This window comes from Heterocephalus glaber, unplaced genomic scaffold, assembly GCF_053883595.1.
Source record: "Heterocephalus glaber isolate CG9 unplaced genomic scaffold, H.glaber_assembly_v1.0 deba00001442, whole genome shotgun sequence".
NCBI classification, from domain to species: Eukaryota; Metazoa; Chordata; class Mammalia; order Rodentia; family Bathyergidae; genus Heterocephalus; species Heterocephalus glaber.
Genome location: NW_028258296.1, coordinates 28,771,610 through 28,798,690, shown reverse-complemented (window position 1 = coordinate 28,798,690; position 27,081 = coordinate 28,771,610). Strand labels below are relative to the sequence as shown.

At 46.5% G+C, this 27,081-nt stretch overlaps 2 protein-coding genes and 1 non-coding gene across 4 annotated transcripts in view; 2 read left to right on the top strand and 1 right to left on the bottom strand.

Annotated features, from left to right (window-relative positions):
* The first annotated feature begins 12,552 nt into the window (after nucleotides 1-12,552).
* Bcar3 (BCAR3 adaptor protein, NSP family member) overlaps nucleotides 12,553-27,081 on the top strand; it is a 133,223-nt gene continuing 118,694 nt past the window's right edge. Inside the window, exons 1-2 of one of the 2 annotated variants that reach the window (XM_004841238.4) lie at nucleotides 12,553-12,686; nucleotides 26,716-27,040. In XM_004841238.4, the coding sequence (XP_004841295.2) occupies nucleotides 26,724-27,040 (317 nt within the window). In that variant the 5' untranslated portion in view covers nucleotides 12,553-12,686; nucleotides 26,716-26,723. Of the gene's footprint in view, nucleotides 12,687-19,855; nucleotides 19,972-26,715; nucleotides 27,041-27,081 lie in introns of those variants that run through there. The other variant, XM_004841239.4, reaches the window with a different exon arrangement.
* Nucleotides 14,608-14,705, top strand: LOC147827670 (small nucleolar RNA U13). The gene has a single exon (XR_015452122.1). It is a non-coding gene; the product is annotated as a small nucleolar RNA U13 (small nucleolar RNA).
* Nucleotides 17,915-20,727, bottom strand: LOC147827669 (uncharacterized). The gene is made up of 2 exons (XM_087213153.1): nucleotides 20,566-20,727; nucleotides 17,915-20,487 (listed from the first exon to the last, which is right to left on the bottom strand). The coding sequence occupies exon 2, from the start codon at nucleotides 20,406-20,408 to the stop codon at nucleotides 19,818-19,820; it is 591 nt and encodes a 196-aa protein (XP_087069279.1). The 5' UTR covers nucleotides 20,409-20,487; nucleotides 20,566-20,727; the 3' UTR covers nucleotides 17,915-19,817.

Genomic DNA, 27,081 nt, shown 5'->3' with positions numbered 1-27,081 from the left:
GAGCTGCCCTGAAACACAATGCCTGGCACTCTTGGGAGGGCTAGGATCTGGCCAGTTCCATGCCACTGGGCGGTGTGTAGTTTCCAGGGAGGTCTGGGGCTATTATCTGACCTCCTGTCTTAATGAACTCTGATGGCTCCACGTCTGCCTCTGAGAGAACTCTGAGACTGGAGCAGCAGAGTCAAATCAGGGACAGGGGATGTCCCTACCATGCAAGCTGACCCTCTTTGAGCCCAAGGATGGCAGGAAAACAGACTTACTAGAGGGCCTGGTGGCCAAGGTAGCTGTTTCTATTGCTCAAAGCCAGGTGGTGAGCTTGCTAGGTTCAGCTTGATGTGCCAAGCTGGCTTTGACCTCCACTGACCTAGACCCGAGCTGATAAGTTGGTGGCACAGACTGGAGACAGTTGGGCTGAGGTTGTTTTTAAGATTCCTTTGTGGTCAGTGTGCTTAGATTTGTTGTCAACATTCTCTCTCTACAGGCCTACCTCACCCCCAACCCCACCCCTACACCCAGACACAGTTTCTTCCCATAACATCAAACTGGATTCTGGGACTGTGGAAGGGAGTGGGGAGGGTGGCTTCAGGAAGGGATTTAGTGCAGCAATGTGGATATACCTGGGAGGCCGGGAGTGCGCAAGGATATGTGTGTTGGCTCCAGACTTCCACTATGAGAATTCCACACCTGAGGCACAGTGGAAGATTAGGCTTCTTTGTGGCGAAAGCACCAAGGGCTCTGTGTCCCCCTGATCCCACCCCACCTACAGGTTTCAGCATGGCCTGGGCCCTTCAGCCACCTTCACCTAGCCCTTCTGTGTGCCAGGCCCTGCCCTGCACCTGAGAGTGACTCACGTACTTTTGGGAAGCTGAAGGCAGGGTGCAGGCGAGTGTCTGGCCACATTCAGGGGCACAGGAAATGGCTCTTCTGCCTCAGGTCCTGCTGCCTGACTAGTGAGTCACAGGAGAATGTAGGCCCCAGGGGAGTTCTCCAGGTCCTGCTAGGCCTGTGAGCACCAAAGAGGAGGCAAAATCACCTTTGGAAAAAGGCCCTGGGTCGGGGCCAGGAAGTAGGCATGAGGAGGGGACAAAGGAGCTGCATGTGAAGCAGCCCCCAGCGGCCTGCCAGTCAGCTCTCCGCCACGCACCACTCTCTGTACAGCACCTTCTTCTGTCCCTAGGCTCCATATTATTTCCACTTTCTACAAATGTTTACTAGTTTGGCATTACATTTTTAAAATAATATGTTTATTTGAAATAATATGCTTTTGTGAAGTCATGTCCTGTGCCAGGAATCTCAGGGTTTTCCCACTGCCCGGTAGACAGACACGTGTGGGGCACACTCACTCTCAGGTCTCTCACTTGGTAGAATGTTGACAAAGGAGACCTGTGGCGTGGGGTGGCAAGTCATTCAGGCCCCTCCTAAAGGTGTGTCTTGGGTTGCAGAGGGGCCTCAGCACCCTCAGGGAAGCTCAGTAAGGGGCCTAGAACAGCAGAGAACCTACCCTCCAGGGCTCCTTGCTAGGAAAGTGGAGGCTCTTGGGATGGCAACTGGGTTTATGACGGTTCAGCCCCTGCATGGGCCGGGCCTGTGCCCGGTGCTTTCCTTGCATCATTATACCCAAATCCTAAAGCCAATCCAAGAACAGATTATGCACTCTTCTCAACCCCATTTCACAGCGGGGAAACCGAGGTCCAGAGAGAGGCAAAGGATTTGCCCAAGGTCATAAGACTTCAAGCAGCAGAGCCCGTCCGGACACACACGTTGGGCTGACCAGAAAAGCTGTGCCCTTAGTGACCTCTGCCCACCTCCCTCTGGATGGTGTCCACTGCAGGCACCCTACATTCCTGCCCTGCGCTGGGTGCTGAGGGACACCACAGAAGCCTGTGGGCAGCCCCACCCTCCAGTCTGCACATGTGTAAGAGCAATTTGGTTCCCTTCTCAGTAGGCTGGAGAGGCACATCCCTCCGCTGATGTAATGTCTCTTCCTGTGGATTTTTGCTGAAACGTGGCTCCCAACTGTGTCCATTTGTTCAGCCCCAGAGAATCCTGTTGGGGAAAGATTATCAAAATATTTGCTGGCCTTGCAGGGAGCATTCAGAGCTCCTCCAGGAGTGTTATTGTATGTGTGAGGTGCCATTGTTCTTCCCGGCTTCTGTTTGTATATCTGCTGTGGAGGGGGAGGGAGGAAATCTGTATTTAACTAATAGGTGGAAGCTATATTTAGCCTTCCTTGAGCACATTAGGGATGCACAAGTGCAATGCGGATATCTGCCCATGATACGTCCAGATAAATAGGCATTTAGTAATTTCCTACTTTGAAGTGTTACAGGGGATCTAAACCTGATCAGGGAAAAGTACAATTAACATAGTCCTAGTGTCTTAGGTGTAGGGAGCCCCTGGGGTGGAGGAAAGAGTGTCCCAACATCTTGGTTGGCTCTGCCTTTGACTTGAGGGCAAGTCCCTCATCTCCTGGGACTTGTACGCTTGCCTGTAAAATGGGATGGAGCAGCCCCAAGAGATGATCCTGGAGAGGCAGGGAAGCTTCTAAGAGCCAGGCTGTCCAAGACCCCTTCATAAGAGCTGGGAGACTTTGGGCAACGTAGGTAATCTTTCTGGCTATCAGTTTCTTCATTGGTACTTTGTGCGTGTGTGTGGTATGCATGTGGTGCGTGTGTGTGTGTGTATGGGTGTGTGTGTAACAGGTCTGTATATAATGTCTCTGAATCTGCACTTGGCTATTGTATAACTAGCATGCAGTAAGCAGCTGCTGTTATTATTTATGCCTTTCATTGCTCTCACATTTTATAATCTGAACTGTGGATCTTGGCAGTCACTCTGAGGGACTGTGCTTTGGTTGAGTTGAGCAGTAGACTGAGAAGCTAGCTGGAGGAAAAGAAGAGTTTCCTTTGCTGGAATTTAAAAAATAGACAGAGAGGAAAGGGTGGTCAGAGGGGAGGGGGGGAATCACTGAAGCTCATCTAATCAGCTCATGAGTTCTGCCCTCCTCTGTGCCCCTCACAGGGTACAGCTTTAATGCAGTGATTTTTACCTGTATAAAAATCCTCAGGGATGGGAGTGGAAGCAAGAAATATAATTTTCCACAGAGCCTGGGCCCCCTGAGAGTATGTACAGGGAGGGAGAAGGTGGTAGGGAGATTGACTTCTATCACTTAGGCAGAGCACTATTAAGTTTTTCTGTTCCTTTTCACTATTTTGAGTTTCTCTCTCCCCTAGGGAGATACCTTGCAGATGATAGTGTGGGTTTAAAAACAAAATCCACATGGTCAGAGCCAGATAGATTAGGGGGCTGGGTACAGAGCAGATGCTGGCAGCTCACTAGCAGCCCAGAGGTGTCTTTCCTCTCTTAGTGTCCTCGTCCATAAGATGGATGTAATGAGACTCATCTTGAGGGTTTCTGGGGAGTGAAATAATCACGTATGTGCAGCACAGAGCCGGAGTTCAGCCAAGCTGGCCCTGATCCTCAGCCTTCCCTCCCTCTGTGCCTGACAGGGCCCTCTGCTCCCTGGGCACCCCCTGTGCCAGCCAGGAAGGCAGGAGGCAAGGTTTCTTCCCACTGTGTGTCACTGGATTTCAGCACAGGGCTGTAATCTTCCTAGAAGTTCCAGGCAGGTTAGAACCTGTGAGTTGTTGTCAATAGTGGATGCGGCAAAGGGGAAGCTATAAATAGGAAAGAAACAAAAGGGGAAACACATCAGCCCCTTCTCATGTGGCCTTCACCCACACACTGGTGGCTTAGCTCTGCTAGGGTCTCAGCTAAGAGCTAAGCATTGTGGCGGTCACATGGCAGGCTGAAGACGCCTCCTGTCTTTCCTAGGTGTCCCTCACATGCGCAGAAATGGCTTATTAGGGTTTTGTGACTACAGTCATGAAAATACTGCTTCTGTCCCTCTGGCCACAGAGTCCTAGTGGCTCAGAGGGTGTGGGACAGTACTGAGGGGCTGCAGACAGGAGGGCACAGTCATGGGCCTGGTCAGCATCTTGACAGCTAAAATTCTGAGGCCCACGTCTGGTAGGGTCCCCAGGGCCCTCAGAGCCCTTGCCCTCTCCTGCCAGATCCCAGGATTTTCTTACATTTTCCTAAGTTTTCTTGCTGCTCCCAGTGTCTTCTCCGTCAAGGTCACAGTAATCCCAAATGGTTCCCCTTTTTTGCAGATTTGAAGCAGACATCCTTTTTGCCCAGCAAATGTAATTCTGCACCAGGCCACACAGCTTGCTGAATGGTTACACAGGCTGGATTTCAACTCCTAGTTGCTCCCTTGGCTGAGCAACCTTGGGCAGTGAACAACATATACAACTGTATGGCAGCTCTGCTTTTCATTCTCTGCTTTAATGGTGTAGGTTTACCATGCTGTTTCTGCTGCTGCCTCCTCTGAATTCACTGCTCTGCCCTCCACTGCAGCCCTTCTCATTAGCAAAGCCAACTTTTATAGCCTGGCACTGTCAGTTTCCTAGTCCCCTGTTTGAAGGGGCTTGTGATGCATTCCAAGGCTGGGCCAGAGGACAGTGACGGGCCCACAGGATTCTCTCTGGCACCATGCAGTGCTCCAGGCCTAGGCAAAGGTCTGTCTCATCCCCCGTAGGAGTGAGAGTCCCCCGCTTATCCACAGACTGAGGGCCGCATCCTCTCTACTGTGTTTAAGAGCAGGCACCCAGAATCCTGGAGTGTCAACATCCACCTCAGCCTCCTCACCTTCCCTCCCAGAAGGGCTGGCAGGTTGGCTTGTAAACAGCCCTCCTGAAAACCTCCTCCATCAGATTCCTAAGGCAGGCAGGTAAACAGATTAGTGTCCTCCTCCCACCTGGACTCCCCTTGACAGTGACCTTGCTCTTGGGGCTGCATCTGAAAACACTGCATTTTGTGATTCCATCTCTCCCACTTTGAAGCCCACAGCCCCTGCCAGAATATCTGGACCACCTGTTTAGAAGTGAGTGGTTCAATGCCAAGTTTCTGGTAGTGTTGCCAATAGCCAGGAGAGGCCCCTCCCTCTAGAGAGCAGAGCTAGAGGTGGGCTGTTACCTGGGTGGTCCTTGGGCAGTCATTTGAGAGGCCTAGAGAGGGAGGGTTGGCGTCAGACACAGGCATAGGTGCAAAGAAGAGGCAGCTCTAGGCATGGTGATAACAACCAGGCTAAGGGGGAGGCGGTAATGTAAAACAGTCAGCAAAATTCTCTCTCATAGCAAATAGCTGAATTTCCCGGGATAATCTCGTAAGCGTAGGAGGTATAGAACACTTTTGGGGAGCACAGACTCAGCCGGATAGAGCCAGAAGGAGGGTTTTGGAAGCATGATGCCTGAGCCTAGAGAGGAGACAGGGAGAGGAGCTGGTTAGATAAACAAGGAAGGAAACAAAACAATGATATAGAGGCATGGAATCAAGTGATGCGGCTAGGAGAGCCATCTTGAGAAGTGTGCCCTTTATTCTGTGAGTGGAAGCCCCCTTCCCCCTTGTTTGAGACAGGGTTTTCACTGAGATACTGATGTCCAGTCTGGGCTCAGCGTTGCAGTCTTCCTGCCTCAGCCTCCCAGAATGCCAGCACTGTAAGCATGTGCCACCACACTTCACCAGGCTTGTGTTTTAGAAACCTCACTCAGGTAGCTGAGTGAAAGAGATTGGAGAAGGGCAGGATGGGAGGGAGGGAGACCAGCTGGAGGCCATGGAGAGTCCAGGTGAGTGCATGAGCACCGGCCTGAAGGGGTAGCAGGAGAACCGGAGGAGGGAGTGTGTTTGAGGACAGCGTAGGCACAATGTCCCCAGGATTTGGTGAACGGTGGCCTGTGTGTGCACTTGGGGGGGCAGAGATAGAAACTGAGACTTTGAATGGCACCCAGGGTTCCAGCATGGGCAACCAGCTGGATGGAGGTAGCTTTGGGTGAGTTTGGTTTGGGACGTGGTAGTTTTAAGCTGTCCATGCTACAATCAACACTTTGCAGACCCCTTGGATGTAAAAGCTGAAGCTCAAGAAGCAGGTGGCATTGACACTCTGGACATGTGTGTGGTGACCAGTGACAGCAGACTGAGTTCAGGACGGAATATGCCCACTTTTGGGGTGGTTAGGTCAAGGATCTGCAAAGAAGGCAGACTGGAAACTGTTGGAGAGTTGGGAGGAGAAATTGGAGTCTCAAGAGGTCTCAAGAGCAGGAAGATTCACAAAGGAGGAAGTAGTTGGTGAAGCCCAGTGTAGCAGAAAGCAAAGTGACACGAGGTCTGACTCCTGTCCACAGGATCATGCACTGTGCAAGTCGCTATTGGCCTTGCAGAAAGCAGTATCAGAGGAGGGGCTGCAGCAGAGGCAGCTGCTGAGAGTTACAGAGCCTTTGGTGGAAGGAAAGAGAGAGGAGAAAGATGGTAGATAGAGGGGAGTTTAAAATCAGGCAAGATGTTTAGAGTGAGGGAAACCTGAGCAACATAATTGAGCTGGGTCAGCCAGATTAGAGGGAGAAGTTACAGATGCCAAGAAGAGAGAGGGGGAGGAAGGGAATGAGATGGATGGGTTGATACAGAACAAAGGAGTGAGACCTGATGCTTTGAGGATAAAAGGCAGGTGGAGAGTATAACTGTGGTACTGATGCTATGATAGGGGGAAAGAGGGTGGCGAGTTGGAGATTGTTGGCCTCATGGCCTCCACTTTTAAATGAAATAGAGCTCAGCCAGGGTTGTAGACCATGGATTTATGCTGGGATGAGCCTGCAGGGTTTGGGGATGTCTCTGAAGATCTCAGATTTTAGCTCCTTGTGTACAGGAAAGGGGAAGATAGAATGGATCAATCTAAAGCTTTCTGAGCAAACACAGCAGAAGGTAGGGGTTCAGACTTGGCAACAAACTAGCTCATATGATCAACTATGGTTTCCAACTGGGCAGAGAAGGAAAGAGGAAGCTCAAGAGGACCTGACGGACCAGGAAGATATCCACAGACCAGGAAGATATCAACAGATGGAGCCCTATGCTTCAGGGGCCAGGTGCTAGGGAGTAAGAGTGTAGAAAGGTGCGGGAATGTAGGCAGAAAGAGGCCATTTGCACCTAACATATGAGGCAGATCCAGCTGATGAGAAGGTTCAGGTAGGGTCAAGGCAATAGGGAGGTGATGTGGAGTACTGGTGCAGGCCACTGGAGTTGACATGTGAATTTATTTTGAGGCTAGAGCATTGAAGATGTTGTCATAGAACAGGGAGTGAGTGGCTTTGAGGACTGTGGCCACCTCCAGAGTGAATTAGGAGCAGTGTCTGTTTGGTGAAAACTATGGGGGGAGTGTAGTCTAGTGTTTCCCAAAGTGTGATCATAAGGACACATGGGATCTTGGTAGACACAGGGTATCTGTTTGGATCTCTCAGATCCCTAGGAGAGGCAAATCAGGAAAATTTGAGAATACTGCTATCCGGAAGGCGCAGGCTCCTAGGTATGGAGAAGGAAGCTATTGAAAGATGGATGGAGAGGGTTGGAAGAGAAGAGTAGGGAGAAGGAAGAGGAAGGAAACTGGAGAGCCACGGAAAGGGGGTAGAGAGAGCATCCATGCCCAGAGGGCTCACATTTGATGGGGACAGGAATGATAGCAGTGTGAAGCAGTGTGATTGGGCTCAGTCACTGTGGCCTGGGCTCCGTGGTGGCTGGGACAGCATCTATGCCTGCAGAGCTTGGCTGTGACAGAACTGTGGTGGACTCAGCTTCATGGTGTCCTGGTGGGGAAGACTGAATAATGTGTCCTTGAACAAGTAAGAGCCGAATTATTTGTAGTGTAGGTTAGAGTCCTTTGCCCTCTGAGGAATTGTCTCATCAGTAAATAGTGGGGCGGTTGACACTTGGATCAACACCTTTGCCTCTTTCCTATAACTGTCTTCTCTGCCTGGCTTTCTGCATCCTTGGTGTCTGATTCTCACCCTAGTGCATCCTAGGAACAAATGGCCAGTACCTGTCATTCTCTAGTCCTTGGAAAGCCCTGGCACCAGGGTTGTTATGTTAGTGGAGATGACAGCTACCAGTATAACCCCCCCTTCTACTTTCTACATACATCCCTCACCTGAATCCACTGGAGCCAGGTGGGACTGAAACCACCAGGTATGGAGGGAAAGACCTGGGCTTTAGAATCCCTATAAGATCTGAATTCTAATCCAGTGACACTTTCTAGACCTGTGACCTTGAATGACTTACCTTCTCTGAGCATCAGGTTCCTTGTCTACAAACTAGAGATAATAGCTCACCTGGAAGAGCTGTCATGAGCCTTGGGTGGGCAACGCATGTGCAATGCCAACAATAGGTGCTGAGCAACAGGCAGGTCCGTGGTCATAAGGTCATCATCAACTGCAGTTTGCATTGCATTGGGAGCCCAGAGCAAATGGAGGGGACAGAAAGAGAGTAGAGTGGGGAACACACAGGAGGTGAAGAGCCCTGGAGCTGCTATTCAATTACCGTCCCTTAATACCCCACACAGCAGCCCATGTTTACAGTGCATCTCACCTGTCTTTAACTTTGTTAGAGGTGGTAACAGTGTATTTTCAAGTGTTTCAAGGCCAAGGAGAACCTGATTCATCATTCCCAGAGCCTTGCATTTCAGGGGAGGGGGACATTCTAAGTGTTCAGTAACCAGTGTACTCTGAGTTAGGAAACAGAAACCAGAAACGTAATCATCCAGTGCACAGTCCACAAGAAAGGCTGTGACTCACTGCAGAATATGCGAGGGTTGTTCCCTGATTTCCCCTGTGTGACCCATGTGTCACCACCTGGTCACGCTGTGCAGAAGAGCTGCCCTCACTCCCTCCGTGTTCATGAACCCGAGGAGACACAGGAGGTCACACAAGGATCACAGGGGTTTGCTTCTGGAAATGCTGACAGTGGAGAGGTCTGCCTCCCACAGCCACCCACATGGGCTCTGGGAGGGGATGAGGCAAGGGCAGGAAAAAGGAACCGCAGATGATGGCTGGCACGTTCTCGGTGGGAGCACCGAGAGGGCAGAGCCTCTCACACATTTAACCTCAGATTCTCAGTCAGTCCCTCTGGTGTGGGGCTAAGAGTCACAAACCCCCTGGTGACAGACGGCTGGCTACTCCACAGGCTGCTCTTGGTGTACGAAGAGCTCAAGGACGGGCTGGGACTTCAAGGCTCATGTCCTTGCAGCATCTGTGGGATGTCTTGCTAGGGGAGAAATCCAAATGTATGGCACCAGACACTGCCACACCCCCACCTTGTGTCTGAAACTGCTCAAAGTTCAGCTCACAAATAGTTATTGAGGGTCTTTTCTTTTCTTTTTTTTTTTTTTGGTACCGGGGATCAAACTCGGGTCCTTGTGCTTGCGCAGCAGGTGGTGAAACCACTGAGCTAAATCCCCGGCCATTATTGAGGGTCTACAGGCACCAGACACTGCTAAAGTTACCTACCCAGCTTGTTTCCAACCCCTTTTTTCTGAGGCTGGGGATTGAATTGGGCCACTACTCTGCCACTGGGCACAACCCCAGCCCTGCTGGCCTCTTTTAAAGTTCACTTTGCCATTCCACATCATGCTCAAGCAGTTCAACCCCAAACCCTCTTGCTCCCTCTGAGGAACAAAGGTTCACAATGGGAGGTAATGTCCGCAGTGGATTCAGAGAGTCCTGCTAGAGACCTCCACATCCCAGCAGTGTCAACTGGACTCTGCGTCTTTTGTCTCCATTTTCTCATCTGTAAAATGGACTTAATAATTCCTCGTTCCACCTCCTTGGGTTGCTGCAAAGATGAACTGAGATGGTGCATGGTAAACTCAGCTCAGGGCTGGTAAACATAGGAACATAGGTGTTATTATTCACATTGGGCTGTTTCCTGCCACAGAGCCTTTGGTGCTCTGCCCTTACTGCAACACCTACATGGATTCCAACCATATGATTCCTTGTGCTTGGCTGCTGCTGTTTGGAAGCCTTGCTACTGTTCAATGGTGGGTACCCAAGAGGAGTGCCCCATACCAGCCGTGTGTGTTCATGTGCTGGGTGGGTGGTCATAAGAGGAAAGGAACCAAAGAGGAAAGGACCAAATTGCTGACCTTACCCACTCCCCCAACATACTATGCCAGCTGCTCTTATACTGAGATGTGTGACTTCACTGCATACAGTACCATGGGTTAAGAATAATTTGTTTTAAAAAGTGAACTGACAAATGTAAGATTATCCCTATTGTAATACCATTTTTGCTTACTTGCATTTCACGGGCTTGTAACTTTTCACTGTGGCATTTTTCAAGCATTCACAAACTAGAAAGAACAGTGTAAAAATCCCCAGCCTTAATAATTGTCCATATGTTAGCAATCATAGAATTTCTTGATGATTGAACGAGAGCAATGTGGGATGGTAATTTGTGCCCTGGGGACTGTACATCCCTAGCACTCACACAGAGAAAGCTGTACAATGTTTATGCCTTGTTCAAGAGAGGGCTGAGAGCTCTGGGTCTTTCCTATCCATTTCCAGTTGTCATCTCTTCTCTCTGGGAGAATGGGGTAATGGCTTCTAATGGTAATGACTAGGCCTGGAACATAGGTGGGTAATGAGAACTTTGCACACCTGACCTGCTGTGCTTGCTTGTTTGTTTGTTTGTTTGGCCGTACTGGGGATTGAACCCAGGGCCTTTGTACTGAGCTACATCCCCAGCCACACTTTTTAAAAAAATTTTGAGGCAAGGTCTCAAAATTGCTAACTTGCTAAGACTGTGCTCAAATTTGTAATCCCTGCTTCAGCCTCTCAGAATGCTGGGATTACAGGAGGACATCACCATACCCAGCTCCCTATGCTCTGGAGTGGAAAATGAGGAAGGCTCCTCACAGCAGAACGCTGCTGAGCAAGGAGCTGTGGCCAAGGCTCTGCTTTGCCCCTCCCTGCTTGCTGGTAGCCGAGTCCCTCCAACCCCATCTTCTCCAACATGGATTGTATGCTGCTTTGTAGACTGAAGACTGCTGCAAAAATGAACATAGCAAACAGCCAAGAGAAATGAACAATAATATGACCTGGGCTGGGTGGACCCAGGAGGGCCCTGTCTCACTTGCCAAGGAATTGCTTTAGCTCAGAAGCACAGGAAGCCTTTTCCCTGCTCAGCAACAGCAGCATGGGAAGTGATGAACTAGTTCCCCACCGGCGCCATTACCACCACAGCACTGTCGTTCCTATCATGCTCTCCTGGTGGAAGACTGGAGAAGGCACTGCCTCCCACCCAGGCTATCCCCACACTGGCTCAGGTGGTGGGTATTGTGGAAAGGGGTTGGGATATGGAATTAGAGCATCTAAATTCCAGTCCTGGCTCTGTTATGTAGTTGGCCTGGTGACCTTGAGCAATCCCTGGACCTCGACATCCTCATTCAGTGAGTATGTACAGCAACATTTTACCCCAGAATGATTATAAAATTCATATAACTGTTATTCGTATTGTCTGGATTGACTTTAGACAAAACTGTGAAACAGGTGAAGTGTTAAGTCAGCATTTTCTAATGTCCTAGTCATATTCCCCCTTTCCCTGAGTCCTTCTTTCCATTTATCCTTGAACCACCAGATCCTGTTAGGCTGCCAGTCAAGGACACAGTCAAGCCAGGCAAGATGGCACACTCAGGAGGCAGGAGAATGATGAGTTCAAGGCCAGCCTGGGCCACATAGTGAGACCTTGTCTCCAAAAACCAAAACCAAAAAAGAAAAATCAATAAAATTAATACATGTTAAAGGGCTAGTAGTTTCATTTCAATAGAGGAAATAAATAATGTTTATCATGTGCTCACTAATCCCCTGGCATTGAACGTATTTTTGTGTAGTTCTCACATCAGTGTCATGAAATATGCGGCTATTTGCCTCACTTTACAGTTGAGAAAACTGACCTAGAAGTGAAATATTTGTTAAAAATTGCCTGAATAGCAAAAACCAGGATTCAATTGTAGATGTGTCCAATTCTCAGAGCAGTGCTATTTGTTTATTTAATCTTTTTTGAGGCAGTATAATCTCATGATAGAAAGCACAAAGTCTGAGCCAGATGGTCTAGGTTCAAAGCTCAGCTGCAGCACACATCACTGTGCACCTGGGCAGGTACTTTGTCCTCCTCTGGAGGAAGGAATAAGAATAGTGCCACCTTGAAGGATATCATCAGAATCAAAGGAGTTAACATACATGAGGCTCTTGGAACAGTCTCTGGCACATAAGAAGAATGAGGCGATTGGTGGGGGAGGAAAGGGAGAGGGCGGATTGAAATTGATTGAGATGTGTCAAATGCATGTACCAATGCCCCAAAACACACCTCAGCATTATGTAAGACTAACCTGTACTAATAAAAATGCATAAAGCAATTCATGTCCCCTGGTAAAATTCAAGCAGTTGGGACAGCATGAAGGAAACAGGAAAGCCTCCCTAATGCTCCCTTGTCAGTTCACCTCTCAGATCGTCTGATGGGAGAAAATTCTTCCAGATGTTTTGTACATATTGCACATAAATGCACATAAGTACAGTTGTGTTCTTGTTACATCAAAATGACAACTTTTTGGTTTTTTTGGTACCGGGGATCGAACGCGGGTCCTTGCGCTTGCGCAGCAGGCAGTGAAAAAAATGACATTTTTAATGAGGCAGAGCTTTTACTATGTTGCCCAGGTTGGCCTGAAATTCCTGGGCTGGAACCATCCTCCTGCCTCAGCCTCCTGAGGATGTGGGACTGTAAGAGTGAACCACTGCACCTTACTTGAAAAGGTAACTTTTTTTTTCTACTTAATATTTCACAGCCGACTTTCTGGATCAGTACCTATAGAATCACCTTATTGTTTTTCTTTTCTTTTCTTTTCTTTTTTTTTTTTTGTGGTGCTGTGGATTGAACCCAAGGCGTTTACACTGAGCCATACCCGAACTCTCTTTTTTATTTTTTATAGGATACAGAGTCTTCTTGCTAAATTGTTAAGTTGCCAAGGGTGGGCTCCAACTGTGATCCTCCTGCCTCAGCCTCCCAGAGTGCTGGGATTACAGGTGTGCACCACCACACCCAGCTTCTAAAATTACCTCATTCTTCATCAGTTGTACAGTCAGTGTGTTCCACAGCATGGATGGGTTGTAATTTAATCATCCATTTGCAGGTAAACTGCAAATGATACTCCCATAAATACCTTAAAATATATACCTTGGTATATACAAATGTTTGAACACCTGGAAGGCCAACTTTCTTCTCTAAGACTGAGTTAAGTGGAGCTGGATGACTATGTTTCCTCCAACACCCACCTTCTTTTGCGCTACAGCAGCACAGTGATCCCCCCACTGGGGCAGAGTCAGCCCCTAAACTGAGCCCTTTCCTGCTGCAGCTCAAGGTGGCAGTCAGGTGGCCATTGCTGCTAGGTTTACCTACATTTCTTTCCTCTCTGCATTTCCATAGTAAAGTCTGTTGTGTGCGTGTGCGCGTGTGTGTGTGATTTTTTTTTTCATCAAACCTCTTCCCTCTCCCTTGTTTTCATTAGCATTACCAGGCTGTCATTACATTACATGAATCCCTCCCTTCTCTGTGTCCCTACAGCACAGGGACCTCTGCTGCAGAGGCCCCTTCAGATCTCTGATCTTTCTGGAGTGTGAGAGTCTAGTGCTGCTTTTCCTTCATAGCTCCCAGGGTTAGCAATGCTTTCCCTATGGCATATGCTCAATAATTTGTTTTTTAAAGTAACATTTTCACTTTTAAATAAAAAGATAATATATGCTTTCTGTAAGAAAAATATTTAAAACGGAGAGCTGTATAACTGAGAAAATTAAAATCACCTAGAATTCCATAATTATCCAGAGACATTCTGGTGTGTTTTCCTTCCAGTTATTGAATTAATTAAGAAGCAAATTAATGAAAAGCTGGTACTAAGATTAAGAAAGTAATTGGGGAACAGGATGCTGAGTCTGTGGTAAGGATAAGTCCTGAAATGGCCACTTCAGATATGGACAGTCAAATTGATGTGGACCTTGTACAGAGAATGAGTCTGAATTATAAAGTACATCTCTGGCCGTGCCACTATTCATTCATTAAGTATTTATTGAGGATCACTAGGCCATAGCCCACATGCAATGAATTCTCTAGCCAATAAGACACTAAGTAGACAACTATTATGCAGGCCTTTTAGAAGGAAGTACAGTTGACCTCCCTGCCTAGTAGACTGGGAATTCCCAGGACACCAAGCCCATGGCTGCCTTCAGGGGTCAGGAACCTAGAAGGTAATGCTTCTGCAAGTACTGCAAAATTCAATGCTATGATTTATATCGCTGTCACTGGTTTATTGTATGTTAACTCCAGGGAATTCTCAGTCTCTCTATAACTGTTCAAGTTCACATTTTTGTTTGGCTTTCATTAGAGGTAGCTTAAATATCTACTGTTTCTTACTTGTTCCTAGTAGGACTCAGCAAAGGTAGAACTTTAGAGATTATTCTTGCTTAAGGTGCTTTTTGCCCAGTGCCTTCCATAGCTGCCTATCTACTCATGATGTTATGGGATCGGGCTCAACAAATTCTTTTGAGGAATGAAAGGATCAAAGCTCCAGGTTGGCTGTCCCTAACAAAGCCTCTTACATAGCCCTGAGGCCATTTTTTGCTGTCCTCTCAGATGTCTGGTTGACGCAGCCTAGGATTTTGCTGTTCAGAAGTTGAAAAGTTGACTCTTTTCTGCTTCGTCAGTGTGATGACTGTTTGCACCACTGTGGGAGATGTGCCCCCCTCAAGCCTTGTTACCAATGTCATGGTACTCGTCCGACATGGAAAAAAAAATTTTATGGTGAAGGTTGGCTGTAGATTTGAGGAAATTTGAGTCCTAAAATTATTTATGGTACAGCCAACATCCATGTCATTATATTTACTTAACCTCTAGGGAGCTTTATGATATAGTATCAAGATAAAAGGCCAAAGGGTCTAGAGGTCTGGAGTTCTTTCATTTAATTAATAAGTACTGAGTGCTAATTCTATGGCAGGCCCCTTACTAAGAACAAAATCTTAGAGTCCATAGAGCAACAGCTATTAAATAGCAAGTAATAGAAATAAATGTGTAATTACCAACAGTGACAAATTCCAGGAAGAAAAGGGAGCTGTAGGTACATATAACCATGGAACCTGACCTAGATTGGGTGTTGGAAAAGGCTTTAGGAGACCAGGACATCTGAACTGGGATTGGCTATTTAATCTATGTCTTCACATCAGTAAAATGGGGATAATACTACCCCTTGACTCAGTGGAACACTGTGGGAAAACAAACTTAGAAAAAAATTCCCAGTGTTCTTAAAACTGGAAATGCCCCTCTCCAGCCAGAGGCAGCTGTTCTCTGGCTTCTACACCCTTCACCCAGCCAGGCATTACTCAGGCATTTAGATTGAAGACCTTTGATCATTTCTTTTTAGCCTGCCAGGTAGCTGGGGTCAAACAGACCTGGGGTTATCTTTGGTTCTGCCACTTACCTCTCATGTGAGTTTGAGCAAGTTATTTAATTGGTAAAACTTACTTTTTTCATTTCTGAAATATGGCAATAAGAGGACCAGCTCATGACTTTAAGCTTGTAAAACACTTAGCATAGTATTTGACACATAATTACTCCCAAACAAATGGTAGCTATTGTTATTGTAATTGTCATTATTGTTACTTATTAGCCCTTGTCAATTATCTCTTGATAATAATTTTGGTCCTTCACTTCCAGTCCACTGCCACCAGCCTGGTAAAAGCCTTTGTCCTGTGACCTTAAAGCTAATACCATACCCTTTAATAACCTTGGCTATCACTTCCCTAATTTATGCTACTTGCTTCCAGAGTGTTCATTCTAAAATAACAATGCTTTACATCCATCACTTCTTTTCTTTAATATTATCATTGAAAAAATATTTGCACCCTATACCACAAAAAGCTAAGCTTTTTAATATGGAACAAGTCCCTAGAAAGTTGATCAAAAAAAGACCTACAAATGGATAGAAAAATGGAAGTACTAGTTCAAAAAGAAACATAAAGGGCTGTTTAACATGAAAAGATAAGCAGCCTCACAAAAGAAATGCAAATTAAAATTGCACTAAAATTTGTATTTACTTATCAAGTTGACAAAAATTTAAATAATACCTTCTGTCAGGGTTGGAGAACTAGGGGTTTTCTAACATTGCTGTGATGTATAAATTGGTATAATCCCTATGGAAGACAACTGGCATTATTTATTGAAATTACAAAAGCATATACTCTTTGATTCAGCAGTTTTACCTCTGGAAGTTTATCCTATGGGTATTCTTTTTTTTTTTTTTTTCAGTACTGGGGATCAAACTCAGGACCTTGTGCTTGCAAGGCAGGCCCAGTGCCACTGAGCTAAATCCTCAGCCCCTCCCATGGATATTCTTGCACATTTATTCATTGCAGTATTGTTTGAAATAGGTAAGACTTAGAAACAATCTAAATGTCCAGCAAATTATGTTATATCCCTTTCAAAGAAATACCATGCAAAAGAGAATGAATAGGGTCCCTCTGTGCTAATGGAAAAATCTCCCAGATATACTGCTAAATGATAAAAAAGAAAAATGTAGAGTGGTGAGTATAGTATTTTACTCTCTATGTAGGGTGGAGTACAGGAACAGACATGCACATACATAAATATTGGGAGAAACTCGGAGGCACACACAATTTTTATAGCAGTGCTTACCTGTAATGGGCAGATGGGAGACAGAGGTAAGAGGGGAACTTCTACAACAACACATTTGCCCTCAAGTTAAGATATCTGATTCAAACTCTGTTTCTGCTTCTCACTACCTATGTATTTTGGCACATTGTAAGTATGTGACAAGTGTTTATTAAATAATTTATGATTGAGGCTATTTACTCTGAGTCTGTTTCCTCCCACGCAAATTGAGAAGAGATGCCTCCTATTTCACAGGAATACTGCGAAGATGAATGATAGAATGTGTCATTGACTCTAGTGACAGTTAATGAAACCTATTATGTGCTTAATACTTTTACAACCATTATTTCCTTGACTCCTCACAGGAACTCTATGAGGTAATTATAGATTCACTTACTCTTGAGGAAATGAAGGGACTGAGAGGAGGGAATGACTTGCCTAAGGTCATTTTTGAGTTGTCCTCTAGTCTCTCTTTACAATTACCTTCCCATGATGTAACACATAGTATAAACTTTGCATATCTGCGTTTCTTAATTGTTTACCTGTCACCTGCAACTTGAAGGAGGAGAGGTTTATTTTGGCTCACAGTTTCAGAAGTTTCCATCCCCGATATGACAGAGGAGTATGGTGGAGGAAAGCTGCTTTTGTTATGGAAGCAGTGAGCAAAGGACCAGCAGGGGAGGGAGATGCATCCTTCCAGGTCATACCTCTTCGGACCCCACCTCCTTGCAGCAGCGCATTTAGCTCTGAACTCATCTGTGGATTAATCTACTGATGAGTCCAGCATCCTCATGACACAGTCATCTTCCACAAGCTCTCCCTCCGAGTGCCTGAGGTTTGGGGAGTACATTCCAGATCCAAACCACACGAGGTGTGGTGGCACACACCTGTAATCCCAGCACACTAGAAGCCTAGGGCAGAAGGATGGAAAATCTGAACCCAATCTGGGAGATTTAGGAATTTAGTGAAAAACCTGGCTGAGGATGTATCTCATTGAGAAGGCCCTGGGTTCAGCCCCCAGGACCACACAGGAAGGAAGGAAGGAAGGAAGGAAGGAAGGAAGGAAGGAAGGAAGGAAGGATCTTTGTATATGGTATGCACATCTTTGTATATGGTAGGTGCTCGAGGAACTTTGAAAATAAAAAAAACCTAAGTTGTATCACTTTTCGCAGTGACACTTCAGAGTAGCAGGAAAACAAGTAAACATGTTTCTTTTTTTAATTGAGCAATTATTTACCGAGGATGTGCATAGTTATGTGGGAGACTCAAAGGAACTGTTACAGGTGTTTAGAGGCTAATTAGCAAAAAGATGCATAGGAAAACAAAGTTAACCTAAGGTTTTATTCACCAAATACTTATTTTGTAGACAATATACAAAGTTAGGGATAGAATGATGGAAATGACAAATTGCCAGCCCTTAAGGATCTTGGTCTGATGAAATAACCAGTAATAAGAGCATTCAATGATACACACACCCTACTGAGGTGTGAGTACCATAGGTTTGCCTCCACTAAAACAGACTACTAATCCAAGGTGAGCCCAGTAGTAAGCACAGGCGGATCACAGCTCTCCTCACACGTGGGTTACTTGGTATCATGTGCTTGGTATGGTATTTGTTTGGGTTTGGTGTGCATCAGGGATGGTAGAGAATGAAGCCTTCGAAGCAAAAATTACTACTTTGAAAAGTTAAGGTGACATGCTTGGTATACCTCGATAATGGAATTTTCAGTGCCAGGGTTGAGTCTGGACAGGAGTTGATAATGAGGAACTTTTCCAATTTTGAGCAGAGGAGCAAACATCTGAGGTGTGATCGAAACATATGATGAATTTGTTTAAAATTTAAAAAATGTATTACATTAAAAGACACTTGGCCTCGAGTCCCCCTCAAAATACTCCCCCTTGCTTGGAACACATCCAGCTTTATCCCACCATTCTTTTAACTTTCTGAAGCAATTCTGGAAGTCCTTTCTTCTGAGTGTCTTTAGTTGGGCTGTCATAGCCGTCTTGATGTCCAGAATTGATTCAAAATACTTACCTTTCATGCTCATTTTGACTTTGGGGAAGAGCCAGAAGTTGCAGAGTGCCAGATCCCGGGAATAAGGTGGATGAGGACACACCCTAATGCTTTTTTTTTTTTTTTGGTACCGGGGATTGAACTCAGGACCATGTGCTTGTGAGGCAGGCAGTGGCACCACTGAGCTAAACCCCCGTGATGTTTTATGAGCCTGTCTTTCCCTTGGATGCCACCCAGAAGCAGCATTCACTATATTTTTGATAACACTCACAAAAGGGGACTTCCAGAACTGCTTCAGAAAGTGGTAAGAATGATGGGATAATTTCAGTGTTGTCCAATGACCAGGTTTTTTTTTTTCTTTTGATAGTATTACCCTAAGGTCACAAAGATATTTTCTTTGGATAGTGTTACTGCTTTACCTTCTACATTTAGATCTAAAATCCATCTGGAATTTGAGGTCAGGTGTGTTGTGAAGTAGGCATCAAGATTCTTTTCCTCCTACTGAATATTTGGTGGATCCAGCATCATTTCCTGGAAAGACAGACTATTACCCCCAATGCACCAAGCAACGCCTTTGACATTAATCAAGTGTCCATGTAGTGCAGATCTGTTTCTGGACTCCAGTCTCTTTGGTCATTTTGTCTATCCTTGTATTATTTCTGTGGCTTTATAAGAGGTCTTGATGTCTAACAGTTAAGTTCTACAACGGTCTCCAATTTTCCACCCCACTAAAACATCTAGTACTGAAGTGGTACCTCCACCTGCACTTGGCTTTCAATCTGTCCATATGATTGTGACTGATTTGCCTGCTCCAGTAACTTGTTCCTTGTGGTTACCTAGGTCTTTGTCTCATCAAAGCCTTTTAAACTGAAAACTATCCAGGTGTTTGCAGACCAGGAGGCAAGTCTGTTGGGTAATTAATGCGGGGAAGAGGTAAGATTGTCCTCTAAGAGGGGTTTGGTAAGGAAGTGGCCCATCTGCACTTGGGACTGGCTACTCTGAAGATCTGAGAGCCACATTCTAAAACCAGGGCAGCAGAGGGCCAAGGGAGGCCACCGAATGTAAATGTCGCGCGCGGGGCGTGGGGAGGGGGGGTCCTCGAGGCAGCGCGAATCGGCTCGCCTGGGTGGGGCCGCGGAGCCGCAAATCACCAGTTGGGGGCCGGAGTGCGAGCGGGCTCAGAGCTGCGCCTGCTGCCGCCGCGCTGCGGCTGGACTCACAGCCGCCTCCGAGCGCACCCGCGAGCCGCGCGCCCCGCGCGGGCCGTGAGCAGCCCGGGCTCCGCAAGCGGTGGCCGGGCGGGGAGTGCGGGGCAGGCGGCGCGGCGCCTGTGAGCCCGGGAGCCCCAGCGCCCGAGCGCCGCGCAGGAGGTGAGTGCGCCCCACTGCTGCTCTCCGGGCGCCTGGGCCCCGGGCCCCAGTGAGAAGGCGCTGGGAAGTTTGCTGGAGAAAGTTAGGCTCTGGGGAGAGTGGAGCCGGCGCTCGTTGCTGTTCCCAAGCAGCCCTGGGGGTAAGGGTGGCCGAAAGGTGGACGGGCTTTTTCTGCTCCCCCGGCCCGCTGGGCGCGGGGCTCCCGGGACGCTCAGGGATTTTCCGTGCGAATCTCGGCCCTTCGCCCCGGAGCCGCATCTTCCTCCACGCCCCCTCGGTCCCGTCTCGCTGTCCCGTTGGCCGGCCGGGGTGCGGAGATGGAAAGGCCCAGGAGCCTCCCTGGAAGTCCAAGGCTCCGAGGAGGCAGTTCCTCCACTAATCTCTTGGGAAGTTTGCAAAGAAAGCGAAGGCGCCTGCTCTGTAACTGTTAACAACATCCCCTCCCTCTCGCTCCTTTGTTGAAAGAATGAATAGTTGGTTGTGTCGCTGGCTCCCTTGGCTTCGGGGTGGGGGGAGCTTAGGGAGAGAGAGAGAGAGGGAGTGAGGGACACTGGGGCGAGAGAGGAAGGAGGATCACAGCCCGTCTTTACTCACCTAGGCTGCTGCCCCTTAAGAATAATTTGATCAGGTGTAGACCCTCGTCCTCGTCGGGAGGCGGTCCAGAGGGCTCCGAAGCAGCGGGCGAAGCTACGCCTTCCGGGGAGCGGTGGGTCGTCCGTCGTTGCGGGGGGGTTGGGAGCTGGTAGAGAACTCTGGTTTTAGTGTGAGCACATTTGATGCAAGTGCAAAGGGGGAAAACCATTTGCCCAACCTCGTGTCTGCTTTTGCTTAACGCCATTAGCTGAGATGGAAAGTAGAGACATGCGTTCAGAGATTCGTTTAAACCTTGACTCTTATCTCCCAAGGCTACTCAGACCTCCCCACTGAAAGCACATTGGTGGAGGGAAGGTCAGTTTGAGGGCCGATTATCTCCCTCTGTGTTGCCAGGGAATGAGCTGGGATCCTGGAGGAAGGAGGAGGCCTTGGTGCTGGAGCCAGGACTTGGAGGAGCAGTGCCAAGTGGGAAGGGGCTGCCCAGTTAATCACTGGGAAGCCTGCAGGCAAAGCGGTAGCGGTTTGGGGCCAAGGGCATAGGCAGTGTTCCCTAACACTGCTATGCCAGGGGCTTCCTCATTGCCCAATACCAGCTTTCTCTAAACTGCTGCTCAGAAGCCTAACGCTTCCAGGGTTGACTAACCGAGATCGAAATCTTCTATTCTTATTGAAAGAACTTCTTGTCAAATGAGTGCTAATCTTAAGAACCTTATCTGTAAATCCTGTGCTATGTTGCTTGAAAGACAATTCACGGAAGAATTATTCATACATTAATCATTTGGCTAAACTTAATAAGTTTATACTTCAAAAATAAAGGGATGCTTTTAATTCCTACACACAAGTAAAGCTTCATTCTAAGTGGATAAGCCAATTTTATTTATGGGGTTATTCTATCTCCTTTCCCTGTCTGACTCTGCAGAGATTTTTTTAAAACTACAGATCCAAATTGTAATTTCTCTGTCATGGTAATAGTTGGAGCTGAGGCAATAGTATTTCCAGAGTTTAAAATATGATAGAAAGACGTGAAGACCTCATCAGATAACCATCTATGAGTTTAATTTGAAAATATCCCATTTCAAACGTAAGAAAAAAATCCAAACAAGCAAGCCACTTATCTCTGCCTCAACTTGCGTGATCATCAGTTTTTTTGAAACATCTTTGTAAAGCGAGTGAGTTGGGCCCTGTTTACAAGCTTGTCAAAGCACAGCCACTGACCAGGCTTAGGGAGGCAGCATTCTACTTAAAGTTTATCAGGCTCTCTCCTGTCTTTAATGTTCATGCAAGTCTCACACTATCATATAAAGATGTAGAGTCTTTGACCTTTGTATACTTAGATACTGTGTCTATTTACCTGCCCAGGAGAGAGGTCAAGGCAGGTGGTCAAAATTTCACCCAGGTGTTTCTTTCGAAGCCCACACATGGCTCACCTAGTGTGTGTGTGCCTGTTTGTATGTCTGTGTCTACTTGTCTTGCTGTTTTTATATCTGTTCTGGTTTTACATATTTCCTTCCTCCTCCTTCCAAACTGCAGTGAGTTCATTGTGAACTTCCACAGTAATAAGGGTACAGTGAAGAAGAAATATTGACATGGCCCCTGTCCTTCTGAGAGGAGACTTGTTTATTGAGTGTTTGGTGTATGTCAAGAGTATCACATGCACTGCTGGAGTGGTAGGTCAGTGGTAGAGCACTTGTCTAGCATGTGCAGGGCCCTGGGTTCAATCCCCAGCACCATAACAAAGAGTATCACATACACATCACTTGGAATTTTCACAACAGTTTCATGAAATTGGTATTGTTAACTCATTTTTCAAATAAGAAACTGTCAGACAGTTTGAGTAACTTGTCCCAGGCCATACATACAGCTAGTAAGGCAGAAGCAGAGTAGAGGTTTGATGTGGTAAATATTTGGCTCCAGCACCTAGGGTCTGAGTCAGGCATTTTGAATTTTAGAGATCAAATAGTACATAAGAAATAGAAAACATGGGGGCCAGAGCCTGGAGACTCTAAAGTGCTATTCCAACCACTTGCACCTACTATAAGGCCTCTGAATTTGCTGATTTCTGCTTGGAACTCCATTTTTGACTGGTTCTTTCTCTTTTATTCAAGTCTCATATATTGTTACTTCTTCAGAAAGGCCTTTCCAGGGTTCCCTAATTTACCCCCAACAAGTACCTTCTATCATTCTATCCTGTTTTATATTCTTTAGAGTGCTTATGACTTAGATATTACCTGGCTTATTTTCTAATTTGTGTTGGTTGGGGTTCCTCATCCCAAATGTTGGTGCCATGAGAGCAGTAACTTATCTGATTTATTATGACCTCAGCCTTGGTACACTGTAAACCTCAGAGGACAGATTTCAAGTGAATGAACATTTATTTCCCTTATCCGGAAAAATGAACTGGGACCTACCAGCATTTATTCATTACTTAATGTCTCTTCCTCCATAGGGTATTAACCTCATAAGGATAGGAACCACTTTTGTCTTGTTTGACACTGTTCCTGACACCTAGCACAGTGCCAGCCGCACAAGAGGCTCTCTATAAATGTGTGTGTGTGTTGAATGAATGCTTCTATGGATTGAATGATCCTGCTTCATCATCATTTGATTCTGTTACTCAGGTAAACAATTCTGAGTTATAGGTCTCTGTACCAGAGAGAGTCACTGATCCAATGGTTTTCAACCCTGAGTCTACATTCGACAATACTGGGAAGTTTTAATAAGACTGAGGCTGGTATTCTACCCCCAGAGATTCTGATTTCATTGCTCTGGGTTGTGGGTTTGGCACCAAACTTTTGAAAGCTTCCCACAATTCTTATGTATAGACAGATTGAAAATTATCATTGTGTGTTTTCAGAACTCTCCTTGCATTGGTTCTGGTAGGCTTGAAACAGCCATGGTGAAAGAGCAGGGAAATAATTCATGGATATTGCATGGTTCCTGACAGTTTAAAAGGTACTTTCACATCTGTTATCACATCTGATAATAAAAACTCAGGAATCTACTTTCTGGTTTAAATATTCACTATACATTGATGACTGTTAAAAATCTACATCTGCCCTTGCTCCTAACTGCCCAAAGGAGTATATCACCTCTTTGTACACTTGTCCCTTGGTACCTTACAGTAGCTTCTTACCCTTCTCCTGCAAGTGTCCTCTTCTGAAACTGGCATGTTCCAGCATCGAGCTGTTCTACCATGGCTGTGGCCTCCTTCCTCCCAGCCTAGAGGCCTTGAGCTCCCAGTGTCTCTTCACTCCTCACGTTTATTTCCCTTCCCCTGACCACTGCCATAGTAGAGTTCTTCATCATTCCTCCATGAGTTATTGGCATTTGCCAGTGTGACCTCCCTGGTAACCTTTTTTCCCCTCTGGAAATACTAGTTGCCTACCTGGGTACAGACTGCATTCTGTCCATCCCTTCCAGGTCTTCCCTAGTACTTACAGACAAGTCCAAACACTTTGGCAGAACCTTCAAGACTTCATGGTTTGGTCCTAAACTGGAAAATCCTTCCAGGAAACTCTCAGCTTCTCCACTCAAGCTATATACCACATGGGTGGCAGTATGCTAAGCTTCTGGGGATACTTCCATGCCTTTGTGTATGTGCCATAGTAGCATCCTGGAAGGCATTCCTCTGCAAATGCCAACCTTTCAGAATGCTTCACATCCATGGTTGCCCTTTCCAAGATCCTCCTGGGGTTCTTTTGCCATAATTAAATATTGTTCCTTGCAGTACAAGGGTCACTGTTCATGAGTTTGAGTTCTACTCTTCTCTTACTGAAGTTCATAGTTAGGGGTTGAAGTTTGGGCTTAGGCATCTTTGTTTCTCTGTGTCTTATGTGGAGCAGGCACTTAAATATTGTTTTAAAAAGATAGGAAAGCAAGTTGTTAACGTCCTTTGTTATCAGAGAGTAAATTAAGGGGTGGGTAACTTGCAGAAGGGCATTTTAGAGAATTTTCACTCAATCTTGAAATCTAGAGTGATCTTGCGTATACACAGAAGAAAAAGGCTGCCAGAAACGGATAAATTTTGCCCTTCATATCATCTTGGAAATAGACTTGGTTGGCAGTGTAGCCTTTGCATCTGAGGTTTTTTTTTAAAGTGTCCTCCCCAAGGTACTTTCAAATGACCCAGGGCTATCTAGTAAGTAGGGAGGTCCTGATAGCTTCAAAAGGAGAGATTTCACAGCTTCAGGGTGTCTGTGCAAATAGGGTGGGGAATTGTAATTGGCTTACATCACTGGTGGTCTGGTGGAGGGGTAGGGAATTTGGTTTCTTTTTTAATAGTAATGATTAACACTGAGCAAGTGCTGACAGTGTGCCAGGTACTGGGCAGAACCAGGAGGGGCCCTCGAGGGACTCATAGCCTTATTGTTCTGCACTTACTCTGGGCCAGGCTTTCCTTCTGTGGTCCCAGATGGATGTGGAGCAGGCATGCTTCAAAATGACCAGGTTTGGCAAAGAACAGAGGACAGGGGTAGGATTATATTTCTTGAGGAAAGGGTCCTTCACCCACCCAGCTTTTCTTTATTGCATGACAAAGCAGTGGGGGTTTTTTGTTTTGTTTTGTTTTGTTGTACTGAGAATTGAACCTCCAGGGTCTTTTCACTGGGCCATATTCCCAGCCCTTTTAAATTTTTTATTCTGAGACAGGGTCTCAGTAAGTTGCCAAGTTGCCCAGGCATGGCTCAAACTTGCAGTCTTCCTCTTCCGCCTCCCAGGGTGCCGAGATTACACGTGTGTGCCACAATACTTGTGTGACTGTGTGAGTGTGTGTCTTGTAGATATAGTGTGTTTCCTTTGCACACTCTGCTGTATTTGTCTTAGTGCCGCCTCTGTAGGCTTGTGGAGGTGGTCTTAAAGCCGTATCTCAAGTTCCCAATTTTGGTTAAACTGTGACTGCATTGCAGCTGGAAAGTGGGAGTCTTCACCAAAGCTCTTCCCTGCCCAGTGCAGTGGGAAGGATGGTCAGAGAGGAGCAGGACTACAGGGCTTGAGACAGGCTATGCAGCAGGGGGCTGTTCTTGCTGGTCTTGGGGGAGGGCAGCTTTAGGAGGGGAGGCCAGGGCAGAGCAGTAGGCTGAGCTGTCCTGCTGTCTTGTGCTGGCCACTGTAATATTGTGACTAGTACAGGACGGCTGCTGGATAGCCCAGAGAATAGCCCTAATTTTTCCTGGGACTTCTGTGGACTTTTTTCTCTGTGTGTTGGCCTTAGGCTTAGCTCAGAATCATGATTTGTTTAGAGGGGGACTGACTCTGCTCAATGAATGTTTGTACCAGTGGTCGGAATGGCAATGATTACTGGAGCCACTTCTGCAACCTCATGTGCCATTTTCCCCCCTTTCCATGCTCCCTCTGCCCTGTCTCCCTCTGCCTTTCTTCTTCCCCTTCCCTTCTTATTCTCAGTTTACAGGGACCCATGGGCATTACTTAACCATACTGGTGGCAGGCAGGCTCCTAACCCCTCCAGGGGACAATGCATGTGGAGTCACCATTCCAGGGGCTTTCCTCTGCAGCTGAGCCCACTGATGTATGGAAGAATGGCCCACCTCCTGACCCCCTGATGCTGAGCTGTCTTCATTAATTACAGTACATTGATTTATTTATAAGCACCAGGTCTTTGCCTGAAAAATTCTGCCTCATCACTCTGGGCAGCCCAACTGGAGTCTGGCACTGAAGACATTCTAGCAGCTCAAGAATTTCAGTAATCTCCACCTGTTCTTATCATTTACAGTGTGGTGGAAATATGTGCACCAGTTATCTAACAATGTGTAACATTTTCTCGAATGTTTATTACTGAAACTGTGAGTCTCTCCTTACTAACAATTTTTTTTGGTTAGTTATCCTTTTCTATCTCCTTCAGTTGTCTGAAATAGTAAAATGGCTCATATGCCTCTAACAACTCTCAGATGTTTGCTCTTTTGATTTTGTTGCCAATCCAGGCAAATTACTCTGGAAGACCCTAAAGAAGGGAGATGACTAAATGTCACATTCTTATTAGGCTCCACTAGTGACACTATTAAATGTTGTTTGCTTAATTTTGATGCTTCATGAATTCTTTTTGTTATGTGCTCTATTTCCATTTCTTTTGTAAGTAGAAAGTCAGTTCTTGTGAATATCTCACCTTTATCCTTCACTCTTTCCTTTCTCCCTTAGAGCTGATCATGGCTGCAGGAAAATTTGCAAGCTTTCCTAGAAACATGTCGGTGAATCACCAGTTCCCTCTGGCCTCCTCTATGGACCTTCTGAGCAGCAAGTCCCCTCTCGTTGAGCATCGCACAGATGCCTATCAAGACGTGTCTATACATGGCACCCTTCCACGGAAGAAAAAGGGCCCTCCTCCCATAAGGTCCTGTAATAACATCAGTCATATGGGCACCCTCCCCCACTCCAAATCCCCGTGGCAGAGCTCACCTCTGACCCAGGACATCATCCAGGAAAACCCACTGCAAGACTGGAAAGGTGAAATCTTCACTTTCAGGTAAGTTCTCTTAATTTCCGGAGTGAAGTTGATTTGTTTTA